Source organism: Pelobates fuscus, chromosome 11 (assembly GCF_036172605.1).
Source record: "Pelobates fuscus isolate aPelFus1 chromosome 11, aPelFus1.pri, whole genome shotgun sequence".
NCBI lineage: Eukaryota > Metazoa > Chordata > Amphibia > Anura > Pelobatidae > Pelobates > Pelobates fuscus.
Genome location: NC_086327.1, coordinates 82,686,163 through 82,703,692, shown reverse-complemented (window position 1 = coordinate 82,703,692; position 17,530 = coordinate 82,686,163). Strand labels below are relative to the sequence as shown.

Below are 17,530 nucleotides of genomic sequence, written 5' to 3'. Positions count from 1 at the left end.
GTAAACAAATCAAATTTATTTTAATGTTTAATCGAACAAGTCAATCCATCCATCAAGTGTTTACCAGTGTAGTCCAGAGGTAAATCTCCGACAGATCGTTTAGGTCAGCAATACATTAAAAGGAATTTTTCACACCAGCGGAAATACATTTCTGCACAAGTCTAATCACAACTTCTAAATCAGCCAGAGGGGTTTTAGATTTAATTCATATGATTATTCAGTGAACTCCGAAAAAGGCAACATGTAGGTAAAATATCTGAGGCGGAAAATTTCTCAAAATTCAGCTACAATCGGAGCTTGTTTGTAGCTCACTATAGTGTTGAGTTTATTTAAAATTCCCCATTCTTAATGAAGACACCGTGTATTTTCTGTTGCTTTTGCACGATTATATAAAACTGTTAAGTATAGCTTTCATTTCTATGTACAAATAAAAATAATGGCTGAGAAACGCGGGAAACAAAAAAAAAAGTGAATGTGAGCCCTTATTTGTCTGTGTCTGCAATTTGTAACCGATTTAGAATCCCGAGAAGCGTTTGAAAAGCCCGCGCTGCATGCGGATTGGTGGAATTTTTTCATAATGCAACCTAAGATTCCAGAAGGAGCGAATCGAAGACGTAAGGACACGCCCTAGAATATTAGAACGCAGAACATTTGCGTCATAGAACCCGCCGCAAACTGACCAATCACAGACAGCTGCAGTTCTCTATATCAGCAAGCGTCGTTCGCTCACGGTTACAGTAGTTTACTGAGCTGAAATCGCGTGCCTTATTGACAATGTCTGGAAGAGGAAAGACCGCCGCGAAAATCAGGGCTAAGACCAGGACCCGCTCATCCAGAGCCGGGCTCCAGTTCCCCGTTGGCCGTGTCCACCGCCTGCTCCGGAAGGGTCACTACTCCAAGCGTGTGGGGGCCGGAGCGCCCGTCTACCTGGCCGCAGTGCTGGAGTACCTCACCGCTGAGGTCCTCGAGCTGGCCGGCAATGCCGCCCGGGACAACAAGAAGACCCGCATCATCCCCCGCCATCTGCAGCTGGCCGTCCGCAACGACGAGGAGCTCAACAAGCTGCTGGCAAGGGTCACCATCGCTCAGGGGGGCGTTCTACCTAACATACAGGCCGTGCTGCTCCCCAAAAAGCGCTCGACCCCAGCCCCCACCAAGGGCTCCGGATCGACCCCAGCCCCTACCAAGGGCTCCGGAAAGAAAGCCACACAGCAATCCCAGGAGTATTGATCCCCTAACCCAGCCCCTAACCGATAACACAAAGGTCCTTTTCAGGGCCACCCACACTGACAAAAAAGAGCTTGCACTGTATAACCTATTGTGTTGATATACTATAACTGTCTAATTCCAGTCTCTACAAGTTGTCGAACTAAGTGTACTTGGTGCCTTTCTACTGGTAAAGTATCCGCGAGCTGTAGTCTTAGAACAGATATTCCATTCAGGACACCAGTGTTATTGAGACTTTCTGTAAGACCTATAAATCGCATGATCACTACAGGGCTGCATAACACCATGCCAGGCTACATGCAATCAGGTACCTTCTTAGTAATACTCGGTTTGCGCGCACATACCTGGCACGGGTCTCTAAACTAAAAGCCGCATGGTGAGGAGGGGATTTATGGGTCTGGCTGTGTCTTCCTACAGGGCTCTAGCTAGGCTTTATAGATGTGTATTGATATTAGAACGAGTTCACTGGAAATTAACGATGCTGACTATTTAAAGTTGATAATCCTAGGCCGCGTTGTTTAAAGTGTAGCGCATGCACTGCAAGGCTAAATCTACCATCTAATCAAGGACACACACGGCAATGCTGGAGGACTGTATATGAAAAGTGCTGAATAAACGTGGCCAATAAAATAAAACCTCTGGTATAGTGAACCTACTGCTAAAGGCGATATATGGCTATTAAAACCTGTGGCTGGAGTATAATACAAGGGTTCTATTTACCAATCTAGTTAATATTCAGTCTGTATCAGACATTCTGAGCATTTTTGTGCTTTCTCCATAGTGGCCCCAACTCATTGCTGTCTGTATCTGCCATACTGGGACTGGATCAGGACATGCAGTTTTCTTTTGGTTTAGTACTTAGGTTGTCGGGAACGGCTTTAGACAATAGCTGGTGGAGATGGCTGATCAGATCAGCAGTCATTGACTACATGCCCCTTGTTTCCAGCTCCCTAAGGATCTAAGCAAGTTATTTCTTATATCAATAAAATTAATTTGCTATTTCGTCAGAATACATTTCCATTCTATAGTAACTAATTAGTTCTTTTGCCGGTGCCTTGATTCTCTTTTCTAGCAGGTTGAAGTGAGATGTCCATGTGATCATACATTTCTAATGATCCTTCGAGAGCCGGAAACAAGGGGCATGTAGTCCAGGACTGCTGAACTGATAATCACTGCCCCATGTGAACACACGATCATATTGCTCAGTATAGCATTTCCCGCCATCCTATGTATTAAACTAAGAGAAAACTGCACTTTGTCCTGATACAGTGTGATCAATACAGATAGCAATACACTGCAGCCACTACTCATTTCTACATGCTGGAAAAGTACATTATTGCCTGCAATATAATTAATTCGCTATAGAAAGGGATTATATTAAGAAATTGCAAATAAACAGACTCATAGAAGAACTTCCTTCATATAGGGCATTTCACATGATCTTTAGCAGTCGATTGATTGCTGAACTGATAATCCCTGTCCCATCTTAAATCTCGACCGGCTATTGATTAATAAAGCATTTCCCGCCTCCAATGTAATAAACCAGGAGGAAACTGCACTTTGTTCTGATCCAGTCCCAGTATGACAAATACAGATAACACTACCAGAAAACCTCAATACAAAGTCCTTATGTCGCCTTTAGCTGTAGGCTCACTACGCTGGTTAAGTTGGCCGCTGGTTATTTTAATGGACATTGCACTCCTCTTCCTGCAGAAGGCATTCCCGCCAACATTTTCATGTAAACGAGTTTCAAGCTGCAGCCAATCACAAAGTTGCATTGGTGTAGACCGCCCCCCATCTTCCTATGACGCGCCAGAACACTGGCCAATCAGGAAGCCGCGCTGTGAGTATAAATACAGAGGGTTCCAGGCAGTTGGTCTCAGTGCACGTTGTTCGCCGCAGTGTGAGGAGTAAGAAGACGCGAAGAATGTCTGGAAGAGGAAAGACCGCCGGGAAAGTCAGGGCTAAGGCCAAGACCCGCTCATCCAGAGCCGGGCTCCAGTTCCCCGTTGGCCGTGTCCACCGCCTGCTCCGAAAGGGTAACTACGCCCAGCGTGTGGGGGCCGGAGCGCCCGTCTACCTGGCCGCAGTGCTGGAGTACCTCACCGCCGAGATCCTCGAGCTGGCCGGCAATGCCGCCCGGGACAACAAGAAGACCCGCATCATCCCCCGCCATCTGCAGCTGGCCGTCCGCAACGACGAGGAGCTCAACAAGCTGCTGGGAGGGGTCACCATCGCTCAGGGGGGCGTTCTACCCAACATACAGGCCGTGCTGCTCCCCAAAAAGAGCTCCGGATCGACCCCAGCCGGAAAGAAAGCCTCTCAGCAATCCCAGGAATACTGACCCCCCAGCCCCTAACCGATAACACAAAGGTCCTTTTCAGGGCCACCCACACTGACAAAAAAGAGCTTGCATCCAATGCAGTCTACTGATCTATTATTTCTTAAAACCGGGATAGGCACACCTATTCACTCCAGCTATTGAAGTACATCTCCCATAATACTGGCAAAGCATCACCTCTGTTCTAAAGGTCACTGATGCAGTGTGTTGAGACTTAACCCCTGCCAGCATGTTAAAGTTATGTGAATCGGCTCTTAGAGTGCATCCATGTAACTAACTTTGTATCCCCTCCAACGTGTCAGTACTACTGTTTAAAAGGGCTTTTAATCTAATTACACAATCCATTAAGTATGATTTGAAGCTACTAACAAACATCTTACCAAAACTAACCCCAGACTTTAAAAGGACAATTCAGGCACCAGACCACTTCTGTCCATTGGAGTGGTCTGGGTGCCAACTCCCACTACCCTTAACCCTGCAAGTGTAACTATTGCAATTTTCATAAACTGCAATACTTACCTTGCAGGGTTAACTCCTCTGCCACTAGAGGGCACTTCCGTGTTTATAGCACACATTCCGTGTGCTTGGACGTCCTCATATGTGAGGACCTCCAGCGTTGCTGAAATCCCCATTTGAAAGCATTTTTCAATGCTTTCCTATGGGGAGCTCTAATGCGTGTGTGCGGCATTGCTGCGCATTAGGTCCACCGCCGGCGCCCGCGCACATGCAATAGGTCTCCCCCACTGGATGACGTCGGGGGAGGAGCGTGGGCAGACCTTGAACCAGCACCGAGGGACATCGACGCTGGATGCAGGTAAGTCACTGAAGGGGTTTTAACCACTTAAGCAACTTGGGATGGGGGGTGAGAGGGAGAGGGGACCTGCAGTGCCAGAAAAAAAGGCTTGTTTTCCTGGAACTGGAGAGTCCTTTTCAGTACAATCTTAAACCAGCTACTGGCCCCTAAACTCCAAAAACGTATTACATAAAACCTTTATGAAATCAGTGATTGTTGGCTCCACTAAGCTATACACTCAAATGCCAGAGATTGCTCGCTGTTGAAGCAGTTCTGTCACTTTCAGGGGTCTTTGCATATTCTGCAAAGATCTGTGAAGGCAACAGCCATAGGAAAAGGTTCTTAATTTAACCACTTCAGCAACATGGGATGGGGGCACTGTAGGATTCTCTAGTGCCAGGAAAACTAGTTTGTTTCCCTGGCACTGGAGAGTCCCTTTAAAAGGCATAAAACCAAACAAAAAGATCATGAAGGCAGAATAACAAGTATGGCCACTAACAGCATTATACATTTCATGCACCAAAAGTCAAACACACTAGCCAGTTAAAGGGATATTATAGTGTAAGCAATACCTCACTGAATGGAAAGGGTTGAAAAAAATTATTACTCACCCGATCCCAGCCCTGATCTCAGATGTCATCTGATGTCTATGCTTTCCCATGGGGATTGTACTAATGCTTGATGTCCTCATGCAGAGTGACCAGGAAGTGCCTCTAGTGGCTGTCTGAATCATACATTTGTGGTGAACACACTGCAAACCAGGAGTGAAGTGTTGAGCCTAAACTATTTACTCACCCTTCTATAGGAGTGCCAAAAATATTTTTAAAACCCCAAAAAATAAAATCAATACCACACTGTTTATTTCGAAAATGGTAATCACATGTATGGTAAACCATCCAACTCACAATTTAAAAAAGCCCTCATTTTAAATAAATTGAGGGATCTTTAAAATGTGATCAGGGTTTGCACCACACATTTGATTGCCATATCTAAAAACAATACCACTTATTTGTATCTGAAATATATGCCCCACCATAAACACAAAGTGTGAGTATGTGTAGAATAACACTTACCCCTTAAAGCATACACTGGGGCAGCATGTAGACATAAGAGAAAAATCACAAACAATAGTGTAATTCTGTGTGGTAAGTACAGATTAGTATCACCAGTGACTGAATAAAAACCTCACATTTAAAGGAGCCTTTTAAAGCAATATAGGCTCAACCTCCACAGAAATCTGCACATTTGGAGCCTTTTTCTCTTTAAAAGGCTAATTTAACTGGTAGTGTGTTCACCACAGATTTATTATTGGGTTATAAATATTTTATCTTCTCTGCTCAAATGTGGGGTTAGCAGACCTGCTTTAAGTGATTGGCTCTAAGAACATATAATCCGTCACAAATAGAGCTCTTCATGGGTATTTAATATACAAACACACAAAATAAAACCAATAAATGACATGTCATTTATTAAAAAGTAAAGATCTGAGATGGGGCACCAACATATTCCGGAAACTACAGTGTAAAGAAAAAAAAATTCTTTAATAAAAATCTGTCAAGAATGGTGTACATGATACATTTTAAAAGTGATGTATGTATTCCAAACATAATCCACGACACACTTTTACTTGTTCACAGACAGGACCTGTTTGTCTTATTTACAAAATTAAAATTGTAGTTTAGAAATCTCAAGTCAAAATAAATAATCAACATTCTACATTTCATTCTCTGCAGATTCCATTGTGATTGCCATTAGTTATAATAGATTACTAAACAATATATAGTCACACCAAATTCATTAATTTTGCTTTGTTTTTACATTAAATTGTTTTGTACCTTTAATTAAGCTTTTATTGTGATAAGGGTGTTTTGGAGTTTAACATACCAGGTCCTTGATAAATAAAATGCCATAAACTGCTCCACGCAAAGTAACATAAGAATAAGAACATTAATACTGTTAATGTTTAATGGCGGCAGTTCAGCACTAGGTGAGCTATAAATAAAAGGTAATTAATAGATACATCTAAAACTGTTGGGAAACTTCATTATCCAGAATGCTTTTCCAACCTGGTATAGATTAGAACAGGGGTGCTCAAAAAACTACAACTTCCATGATTCTTTGTCATTCTATAGCATTTTAAAGGCATGCAAAGCACTGTGGAAGTTGTAGTTCTACAACATCCTGGGATTTACCTTTTGGGCACCTCTGGCCTAAAAGCTTTTTTTATTAAGCTTCACTATGTCGACTGTACATTCCTTCTCCATTAATTGTTCTTTGAGCTAAAAATCACTGTGCTTCAAGTGAATTATGTCCAAACAGGAGTTTCGAGGACCCTGCTTATATAAGATATTAGTCTAAAGGTCGCACATTAAAGTGACAGCATGTTACAATGAAAAGGAAATACAATTTCTTGTTCTAACCTTACAACATTTAACTCCAATCACAACAGTATTCTAAAATTAAACTAACCAATTCTCTTCAATCAGTAAGTGTACAACCGTTGAATTATGATACTCCAAATAAGAGCTTTTTAAATGGCAAAACAACATTTCTAATATTTTGCATATGTAAGTACTTCATTTGTAATTCCCTAAGTATATATATACACATTTGGTTTGTTTTCTGACAATACATTTAAAGGCCTTTCATTACGGAATATCGACCAGCACCAGACAGCAGTGCATATAAGAGCTAACGTAGGTGTGCAAGGCCAGCTTGTGTATGAGAAAAAGTAGAGGTTAAGTCTCCCCTTGTAATGTCATTAGCAGCAATAACCAAGTGTCCATGCACACTGGTTTACAGTGATGTCAAACATCATAGAAGAGACGGACAAGCTGATAGCGGATCAGGAAGGCACAACTGCTACCAAGGACCTGCAGGAGAAGAGGAGGAGATGTGAGATGCAACCAGACCACAGTGATAGCAACACACCTGCATTGGTAAATATTTCTAAACTCAGAGGCATATTTGCGAATCTAGCCCTAAAGCTGCAAATTTGATTAATAATAACAAAGTGGGTTAAAATAAATAAACAAATATTGCAATCTATGAGAAGCATTGCTGGCAAAGTGCAGTCATTTGATTGACCAAGATATCACCACTAGCGAGCGAATCTCTCACTGCTGGATAAGAGTTAAAGGGACACTGCAGGCACCCAGACTACTTCAGCTAATTGAAGTAGTCTGGGTGCTGTGACCCTTTTGCACCTAATGCTGCAATGTAAAAGATTGCAGCTCTAAGTCTGCCCTCTGTAGATGTCTACCACAAGAGGGCTTCCAGAATCCAAACAGACTTTTGGTCCGTTATCTGATACTTAACATCCACTTGGACCTCCAGCATCAGATTTTCCCCCACAAGAAAGCATTGAATAACGTTTCCTATGGGGAAGTCTAATGCGCACACGGCCATTGTCGGCTGACGTCGGCAGGGCTGGAGCCTGGCCAAGAGACATCGGCGCTGGATTCAGGTAAGTGGCTAAAGGGGTTTTAACCCCTTCAGCCCTGCAGGAGGGGGGTACTCCAGGAGCCTATAGTGCCAGAAAAACAGGTTTGTTTTCCTGGCACTATAGGATCTCTTTAAGTCGGCCTTTATTTTTACAGGAAATAATTCTTATGCAATTTATTCTCAGTTAATTCAGGGCTAATACAGAGTTTAAATTGCTCAATTCGAATGGTAACAAACATAATGAATTTCATTCAAATATAAACTTCCAAATTTCTTTCTGAATTTGCTATTCCAATCTACTAAGATAACTTGAAGAAATATACAATACATTTAGGCATAGGAGTGGAGGATGAAATCTTAAAAACAAGACATCATTTAGACAGAGAATGAAAGAAAAGGTTGTTTGAGGAATGCGATCAGGCTACAAACAAAATTAAAGAACAGATCAATCATCACAGGAAACAGAGACTGTGACACTTAGAATGCACAGGGTAATGAGGTACTATGTCAACATTTTGTCCCTCAATACTGCTTTTTGGCAACAGCACTGGCTGCAATGTCATCAAACTAAACTAAATGATTCCAATTACAGTACTTTCTGGATGTCTCACCTGGATAAACAGGAGCAGCACTGTTAAGTTTCTCTCGTGGGTTGGTCCAATAAATTTTAACACAAAATTTATAAGGGTCATGTTATTTATTTCCATAAATTCTCCATCTTCACCCTGTTCCCGTCTGACATCCACCACACCCAGGGTTTCCGTAACCTAAGAAAAAGCCGACAAACATGTATGTCAGAAAAAGAAAAGAGGTTCTTTATTTATTTAATCTATTTTGTGATGCTTTAATACTATGTTATTTTAAAGGATCATTACAGTGTAAGGAAAACAAACACTGGGGTGGGCTCATCCTTTGCCGATGTCACGGCAAGCGCATTAGGCCTTCCCAATAGGAAAGCATTGACTCAATGCCTTCCCATGGGGTTTTTCCAAGAAGCAGAACGTCCTCATGCCAAGCGTGATTACAACCAGATTCGTTTTATGTAAAACTGCAGGAAAGTCCTCTAATGACTATAGTAGACAGCCACTAGAGACAGTTTAAAACTGCAATGTTTGCAGCTGCAGGATTAACCCCTTAAGGACCAAACTTCTTGAATAAAAGGGAATCATGACGTGTCAGACATGTCATGTGTCCTTAAGGGGTTAAGGGGGCAGGGGCAGTGCACCCAGATCACTTCAATTAGCTGAACTGGTCCAGGTGCCTAGAGTGTCCCTTTAATATATGTGTCAAAGTTATACAATAAAATCTGTTTTGCACAAAATTATAAAAAGGAAAAAGTAGCATACATAAAGAAAATAAGCAGTGGAAGCATCAATATATCAAATTAAGATTAAATAATATATATATTATATCGAATTAAGACAGGCAATTTATTTTTTTCATTTGATGGAATCTATAGGGGTTGCTCAGTGACAAGATCAGCTTCAGTGTTTAAAAAACACCCTCAAAGCACTAAACATTTCTGCATTATGCTAGAACTATATTTGGCAAAATAAACAAATATTCCCTCTTGTCTCACACTTCAAGGTGGAAATGATGAGCTACCTAAAACATTAGCCCAAACAGCACTGGGCAGCAGTGTTAACTGGCCGCTCTCAGCCATTACAGCCAGAGATTGCTGGTTTGAATTGGTATGGAGAAGCATGGTCTCTAATTTCTTCCTCAGCCATACCTTCAGTGGTTCCTGGCTGTGGTCACCAGAAACCCTCAGTGTTAAACAGTTCAACACTGAATAGAGGGATGGCACCAAGGGAATCCAGATACTATAACCACTTCAATCAGATGAAATAGTTATAATGTTTATAGTGACCCTTTATGGAAAATATATGGATCTGTCACAGGTTTCTATGGAGAATTGTACAATAACAGACACATGGCAGGTTTGCATGTATTAAGAAAAACAAGGAAACAACTGAAATTCCCACAAAGGATAAGAGCCTGCAGACGTGAATAACAGTCGCAGAGAATTACTGTATAAGAAATATGCTGCTTTACCATAGAAACCTTTGGAAGGATCAGGATCGACTTAGAAACCACAGACACTATTTGAGTGAGAAACATGATAATGCAGAGGCCAAGTATTCAAGCATTTGCTGCAAAGTCTGGAAATTTAGAAGTGATTTATGTTTTTTTTGTGTGTGTTATCAGTTGAAAATATATTTGGCAGCAAGCATTTAAGAGAAATAAGCTCACTTTTATTGCCAGAGATCCAATTCCAGACAGATCCTTTGCTTTAAACTTTGAGTAGCTCATGCCTAGTTTCCCAGTACTAGGATCCAATCTGGTGAGACAGACACAAGACAGATATAACAAATTAGGGCTGTGTATGTTGTTGAACATTTCAAAATCAAGTGTTTTGACATAGGACAAGGGTGTGAATTTCCTATTGCCTGACACCTGCGATATGCAGTTCTGGGCGCCAAGCAGGTAGTTTTTTTTCTGTCTTTAGTCCTGTTGCAGGCAAGCTGCCAAGGCTACTACAGGGGACGTGAGGGGTTAGTGCCAGGACAGGGAGATTGTCATCTGCACCTCTGTTGGGTGCAGGCTACAGTAATCGCTTCCTCTAGGTCTGCCGCTCACTAATGAGACGGAGTGTAGGCTAGGAATCCTGGAACTCGCTAAATGCTGTGACTGCGAGGGGGCAACTAGTGTGGTCTCCACCCATTGGTGGCGCAGACTATATGCCCCTTTGCTGGACCACAAAGGATTTTTAACCACTGATAGACCACCAGGCATCATAGTCCCCTCCCCCCTCCCTTGCAAAAACCTATGCAGGAAGGGGGAAAAACACAAGAAGAAAACATCAGACACATTACACGGTGCCATAGAAAAATCATACACACACACAGCCAGGACACACACACACAAGCATTAAGTGGGGAGGGGGAGGCAGAGGATGAGACACTGAGGGTTATTCACCAAACTGAGTTTTCACAAATTAATTGAATATAAAAAACATGAGGCAAAAGGCTGTGTGAATAACCCAGAAAATGTCCAAATGGCAAGACAGGTGCTCAAAATCGAAATTACTTTCTGTAACTCTTTAGTTCCTTGGACAAACTGATTTTTATTTTTTATTTTATTTACACACCTCTGCATGGGATAATTGCTCAGTCATATTGAACACATACAGAATACTTACCTTGGTAAGCGATGACGAGGACACGGGATAATGTGAAAGAGTTGAGGGAGAGAATACAGGAAGTTCAACACTTGCGGGATGAAGAAAAGCAGCATGGTTTTGCTGAAGTGGCCAACAATGCCGACTACCGCAAAGGTCATTCCAGCAAAATAACAGAAAGTGTCACCAACAAAGACACGGGATGGGTACCTGAAAGAGCAGGTCAGGAACAAAAGAGAAAAAAAAAGTCTAAATAATAAATATATTTTTAGAGTACTACAATAGTGTTCAGTGCAAAGTATGATTCATATATGTAGTTCAGTCATTAGCGGCCAATGTTGACAGACCCCAATCAGTGCAAAACCCAGCCTTTGTACTCACCAGTTATGATACAGTAGTCCCAGAGTGGTGAAAAAGAATGGAATAAGGAAGTAGAGAGAGAAGAGGTGATCATCTCGGCAATCTCCTAACAATGGAAAAAATAAATAAATATATACATATACACACACACAGGTCAGTTCCTCTACTATAGACATTGTGTCAATTTACTCTAGAGCATGACGTTGGTAGTGATAAGACAGACAAACCAGAAGGGGTAACATTTTATATAAAATCGGGAAATATAATATAGTACATTTCTTTTTATTATTATATAATATATAAAATTATTATTATATTATTATTATTATATAAAGTTATTAGTTTACAGAGCAAAGCTATAAAGTAGACAATCCAACCATTACAGGATTCCAAATACAAAGGAAGTATTAACTCAAAGTGTTTTGACATTAAAGGAAAACAACTGTGGTATTCCCAATGCTATAATGCCCTAGTCACCGTGTAGGTGACCGGGCACCTGCTGCAAGGGTTAAAAGGGTGAGTTTAATAGCCTGATCTCCCTCACAACGCTGGTTTCCACACTGCTGCTCCGCCTCCTTGACTGGGATAATCCAGATTGATGATCTCAACCAATTCAATGCTTTCCCAAATGAAAGAACTGGGAGGCTAATGTGCATGCCCAGCAATACGCCACGTTGTGCCAATCAGATGGTCTCTATGAGGAAATAGCGCAGTTTTACTCCGTTATTTCAGCAGAAGTGTTTCTAGTGGCAGTATCACAGCCACTAGAGGCAAGTTAACCCTTCTCTGAAAAGGCAGTGCTTGCAGGAAAATGCTTTAAGGGAATGATTATACTCACCAAAACAAATACAATAAGCTGTAGTTGTTATGGTGACTATAGTGTCCCTTTAAAAGGACTGTGCAAAATCCATTTTCATTTGAGGATAGCTTAAATGTGCTCCAAAACCCCTAATTTCTATCAATATTTCATAATTATTTATTTAGCAAACAATATAACAAGCACAAAAAAGTCTTTTTTTTTTTTTTTTAAGGAAAGCAGGGATTTTACATTTCTATGTGAATATGAAGTTTCTTTAACGCTAGGTATATATATATGTGTTGACAGATACTCTGATATATTATGATCAGGAAAACACAGAACACACCACCCCTAGCTCTACTTACCATTAAGTTCAACAATATTAAAGATTATGATAGAACCAGCAATTATCAAGGACTGTCCAGCCTCCAACCCATTGATCCCAGCCAGGATGTTTATTGCATTAGTGCAGAAAACAGCCAGCATTCCCATATAAACATAATACAGGAGACCTGCATGACACATGGATAAAACAACAGAAAACACCACATTAAAGAGCTATTCCATTAAAATTATGCAAAAAAACCAAACAAAAAACCCACTATTGCTGGGCCACTATTGCTGGGCACAGATATTTCCTCTTTTGTGCTAAATTGTACTTCTATATCCTAGTGCAGAGATAGGCAACGTATGGCACTCCAGATGTTGTGGACTACACCTCCCATGATGCTTTGTCAGCATTACGGTTGTAAGAGCATTATGGGGGATGTAGTCCACAACATCTGGAGTGCCAAAGGTTGCCTATCTTTCCACTAGGATATAGAAGTACAATTTAGCACAAAAGAGGCAGGCAAATTAAATGGTTACAGGGGAATTTTGGATAGCAGTCAGAACCTTTGGGAACTAAAATGCCCGTTATATTTGTAAATACTATCAAGCACAGGTCTACTTAGCTTGTTCCATACAAAACACTGAGCTATTGAAGTGTCATTTAGTAGATCTGTGCAGGGAAACAAAAGCAGGGATAGACGTACTACATGTCTGACTAAGGGTTCCTTCCTTGTAATGCAGGCTGCTTCTCCTCCTGCAGCTCAGCTTACAGACAAGGGCTGTCAGTGGCTGTGGAATATAAATATAGGACTTGGGAAACTTGTGTGTTAGAATGGGGTTTGCAAAAGGTACAGACTTATAGTGCACAGTGCTGTAAAACATTTTTTCTGCAAAAATAATGATGGGGCAAACCGTTTGGCAAAAGTTTGTCCTTATTAACTGGGTGCCCTCTGAGGTTCCTGAAGTGCTGCTAAAGCTGATCAAGTCACAATTAACTGGCTAAGAGCATCAGCTGACCACTATCAGCCAATGAATGGCACACTTGAAGAGAAAAAAAAAATTGTACAAAATTGATATTAGCCAGCGCAGAAAAAGGGTTAATGATTTCCCCATGACGCTGTCTGAGGTGGAGTTACACCTCTGGCTGCTAAGGGTAAGTGTCAAGTTCAGGTAAGAAAAAAAACTCACCTTTACCCGACCTCCCCCTCCCTCCGATCCCAAAGCATCGGGGCCTTTGTGAATCATGCAAAGACCCCAGATGGTGACAGATAACTCATGATGTCATCAGACTTTGATTCCTAAAGATCGTATGCCAGGATGGAATAATCTGTTTATTTAGCATTTGTAGAGTTATACATCAGCTGTATATATCTATACTATATTATCCTGTTATCATTAAACAAATGTGACATTCATTTCTGATAAACAATTGTAATAGTATACTGCTCTAAATCCAGATACCTATCTCACTTACCCAAGTCTACATGAATTCCAAGGAGAGGCCGTAGAGGTTTGGGTACCACAATGGTAGTATTGCCAAAGGTGGTGAAGTAGACCATGAGCAGTGGCAGCGAGGCAGCCGTAGGCAACAGTAACTTATGGCGCCAACGTAGATTCAATACATCATCTGCAAAACCAAGGAAGATCATGCAGCAGATAGCCAGGAGGGAACCGATTAGAGCTACAAACTGAGATAAACAAGAGAGGAGTAGAGAAATACAAATGATTAAAACATGGCTTTGCATGTACATACAAAATATAAAGTGGCATTAACTGGACAAATAAGGGGAAATTGTTAAAATGTCTTAATCATTGCTAAATATTGCAAAGGCATCCAACACTTTTTGTTTCATAGGTACCTGGGTCCATGTTTTATTAAAAGCAAACAATAAGTGTATAGTCTGTCCATAACAGATCTTCCATACCTCTCCCATGAAGCTTGTAGTGTAATGCCAAAGTATTATACTTTGCATGACCAAAGATTTGCCTATTCCATGCCATGAATATAGAATATTGAAATCAAAACAAATAAATCCACAAAGTTGTGCTACAAAAATTCTAGCAAATGCATACATTTTAAAAAGTGATAAAAAGATGATCAAACAAACAAATATATGGTCTCTCCCCAACCTATCAATTAAGTCTTATCAATTCTAAGTCTATGCCAAAAATTCAGTGACAGGGTAAAGCAGGAGAACCCTCCTACAAGAAGTTCTCCTGCTCTCATCACAGCAACTACAGCATATATGCTAGAAAACCATGATTAGTCCTGGAGTAAGCAAGTCTTGCTCTTGCTATAGCCGTCACCAGCATGTTATCACAAGGGAGGATTACCCTGTTTGGGGAGGTATTCACAATCAAGGCCATTAAAGTGGCAGGGCAGCATGAAGCAATAGCAGCTGTGTGCCATGGTGGCAGTGCTGGAAAGGATACTCCCTGTATTGATACAACAGCTTCAAAGTAATTAAAGGACCACTATAGGCACCCAAACCACTTCAGCTCAATGAAGTGGTCTGGGTGCAAGGTCCATCTAGGATTAACCCTGCCTGCCTCCTATGGACTAGCTGAATGCGCGTGCGCATTCAGCCGAAGACGTCGGAAGGAGGAGGAGAGTCCCCAGCGCCGAGGGACCCCGGCGCTGGAGAAAGGTGAGTGTTTAACCCCTTCCTCCCACTTAAGCCCGGCAGAATAGGACCCTGAGGGTGGGGACAACCTCAGGGCACTATAGTGGTCCTTTAAATAAAATGTGTTACTCCTAAGATAAGTTACGTATCCATTGCTTTAGGAACTGTTGCAGATTAAAATGATTTATTCTTCTCTTTGGTTATGCATTGCATGTATAAGGGTGAATTAATTACCTCGTGGTGTGGAAATTCTTTGCACTGGTCCTCAACAAAGCAGCTGAGGAATGGGACAGGAATGAAGCAGAACATGACAAGTAGGAAGACGACTCCGCTGATAACTCCCTGGGACTCGGGGCTGCAGAGACAATTAGCAGACAAGAATGCTACTCTTAGTTATAGTTTAATATTGTAAAAGTAGTGGTCTCTTGTGTATAAGAGTCTTACTGTATAGTCACTTCTTACACAGTTATTTTCCCTGTCTATATCTATGACAGCAATACAATACATATAACTCCCCCGTCTCCAAATTGTACAGGGACACCTCCTAATTAAAAGAAGTAAAGCAACATCCCCAACCAGCTGCTCCAATCCAAAGAAAAACGTTTGTTTAACATTAATCGGCTGGATCCACAATAATTCCATTTACGCACCCACTCTAATTAATGTGAACAAGCTGTGAATATTAATCTACTAATGCTTAGCAGCTCCCACACTACACGTGTACTTTCTTCACCAACTGTATCACCATAAACACAAAAAATTGAAATAAAGAAGTGGAGCTCTAATTTAAATGAACACTTCCACCACCACAACAACGTCAGCTCATTGACGTTGTCGCATGGTCAGGAGTGTTAAAGCACCACCTTGCCTTCAGGCATTAAAGCATGTAAGTCTTTTATGATCTATATTTCACACGTTTGTGAAGTGTTGGATATTTGACACATTGACTGCGTCCTTGTGATTAAATAAGTGCTCCACTCTATTTGCATAAAAATAAAATGTTTAACTTAACCTTTTTAAGCACTGAGGCTCCCTTGATGCTGCGAACCTTTGTGCCTCTCATGACATCATCGATAGTCCAATCCAATATTCCTCACAGAGGGAGCGAATGTGCAAGTGTGGCGAGTGCCGTATGCTTTTGAGCTTCCGCATCACATGACAGAGTTTTACTCGGTTAGTGTTGTGGAAGTGCCATTAGTGGCTTTCGGTATGACAGCCACTAGAGGTGGATTTTACCCTGCAATGTAAATATTACAACTTCTTAAAATAAAAAAATGCATGGTTTACATTGCAGGGTTAAAAGGACAGTGACACTGCATCCAGATCATTTAATTGAGATGAAGTGGTTTTGGTGAAAGTAAATGTTATTCAGTTATCAAATCACTTTTGGGTAAATATTTAGAGGTGTGTTCTGGTACATGCGTGTAAATTGCAGATAAGAGTAGAGAAAGAGATGTTAACATTTACAGTAGTTTCAGATTCCATGCCAGTTCTTGGAATTTAACAAGGTGCTGTTAATTATCCTGCACAGATGCTTTTGTTTAAAAGAAATTTAATTCCATTTAATATTGCAGAATATTCCTTAAAGTAAAATAAATAACTACTACAGACTGCTGTGATAGATGATTTATGAAAAGTGACAGGTGATATGTAATCACAGATTATGCCAACACTTTATGTTAAATTTAAAAGACAATTTTAAAAAGAGCACAATTAATGCGACCTTATAGGGCAGCTGTGATGCTCCCTGACAGATGATCATATTTCAGTCATTCTCAGGATTAGAGGGTAGTAGTTGCTGTAGATAATCCATGGCTAAAGGCAGGGAATAAACTGCACTGTGTGCTGCATGATGACCTCCCAGCTGTTAATCTTGGCATTAATGAAAATATGAGATATTTATCCCCACATTTCTAAATATGAGGTGAGCTGAGAGGGAGAGGGGTGGGTTAGAGACACTTACATAGGTTCTCTGCTTTTCTTGTTCATGTCTGTTCCATACAGTTTGGCAGCAATAAAGTGCTCTTTAAATGTGGGGATAAGGGTGGCGGTGGCAATGCCACCCAGGACCGAGCCAGCCACATTGACCAGCAGCGGGACGACCGGCATGTTTCCAAGGAAAACACTCTTCCTGTTTCTGACACCGGAACGTGGTTACTGTAACAATAACAACGTTCCGCTTCCTCTAAGCATTCTCCACTGCATGAATTCCACGTGTTCTGAACGCTGATTGGAGAGCTGGGGAAAGGATGTGACGTATATTTTACAAAAAAGACAGGGCTGGGGCCATATTGACATGTGTGACATGACATTAGGATAGCGCAATTGATAGCGTCCCTGCCTAGTTGGTGTGCGCTTGCGCTGTGGCGCACACCCCCGTCCAAACGTCACTTCCGGTGCGGCCGCGTCACCAGAAGTGACGAAGGTTGGG

The 17,530-nt window shown here is 41.4% G+C and overlaps 3 protein-coding genes across 3 annotated transcripts; 2 read left to right on the top strand and 1 right to left on the bottom strand.

The window, feature by feature from the left end:
* Positions 1–751: 751 nt before the first annotated feature.
* On the top strand, positions 752–1,291 carry LOC134577401 (histone H2A-like). The gene has a single exon (XM_063436116.1). It carries the CDS (start codon positions 775–777, stop codon positions 1,228–1,230), a length of 456 nt encoding a protein of 151 aa, XP_063292186.1. The 5' UTR covers positions 752–774; the 3' UTR covers positions 1,231–1,291.
* A 1,829-nt stretch (positions 1,292–3,120) lies between these two features.
* Positions 3,121–3,647, top strand: LOC134577139 (histone H2A-like). The gene has a single exon (XM_063435801.1). It carries the CDS (start codon positions 3,155–3,157, stop codon positions 3,569–3,571), a length of 417 nt encoding a protein of 138 aa, XP_063291871.1. The 5' UTR covers positions 3,121–3,154; the 3' UTR covers positions 3,572–3,647.
* Positions 3,648–5,812: 2,165 nt separating this feature from the next.
* On the bottom strand, positions 5,813–17,324 carry DPAGT1 (dolichyl-phosphate N-acetylglucosaminephosphotransferase 1). Its single transcript, XM_063435800.1, has 9 exons — positions 17,063–17,324; positions 15,334–15,454; positions 13,950–14,163; positions 12,511–12,657; positions 11,368–11,452; positions 11,008–11,196; positions 10,059–10,146; positions 8,417–8,572; positions 5,813–7,234 (listed from the first exon to the last, which is right to left on the bottom strand). Exons 1-9 carry the CDS (start codon positions 17,206–17,208, stop codon positions 7,169–7,171), a joined length of 1,212 nt encoding a protein of 403 aa, XP_063291870.1. The 5' UTR covers positions 17,209–17,324; the 3' UTR covers positions 5,813–7,168.
* Between the last annotated feature and the right edge of the window lie 206 nt (positions 17,325–17,530).

Coding starts and splice junctions, on each gene's coding strand:
- DPAGT1 (XM_063435800.1), bottom strand. CDS start 17,208: ATGCCGGTCGTCCCGCTGCTGGTCAATGTGGCTGGCTCGGTCCTGGGT. Junction 14,164..15,333: donor AAGAATTTCCACACCACGAG/GTAATTAATTCA, acceptor TGTTTATCTCAG/TTTGTAGCTCTAATCGGTTC. Junction 7,235..8,416: donor TGCTGCTCCTGTTTATCCAG/GTGAGACATCCA, acceptor CTTCTCCTGCAG/GTCCTTGGTAGCAGTTGTGC.
- LOC134577139 (XM_063435801.1), top strand. CDS start 3,155: ATGTCTGGAAGAGGAAAGACCGCCGGGAAAGTCAGGGCTAAGGCCAAG.
- LOC134577401 (XM_063436116.1), top strand. CDS start 775: ATGTCTGGAAGAGGAAAGACCGCCGCGAAAATCAGGGCTAAGACCAGG.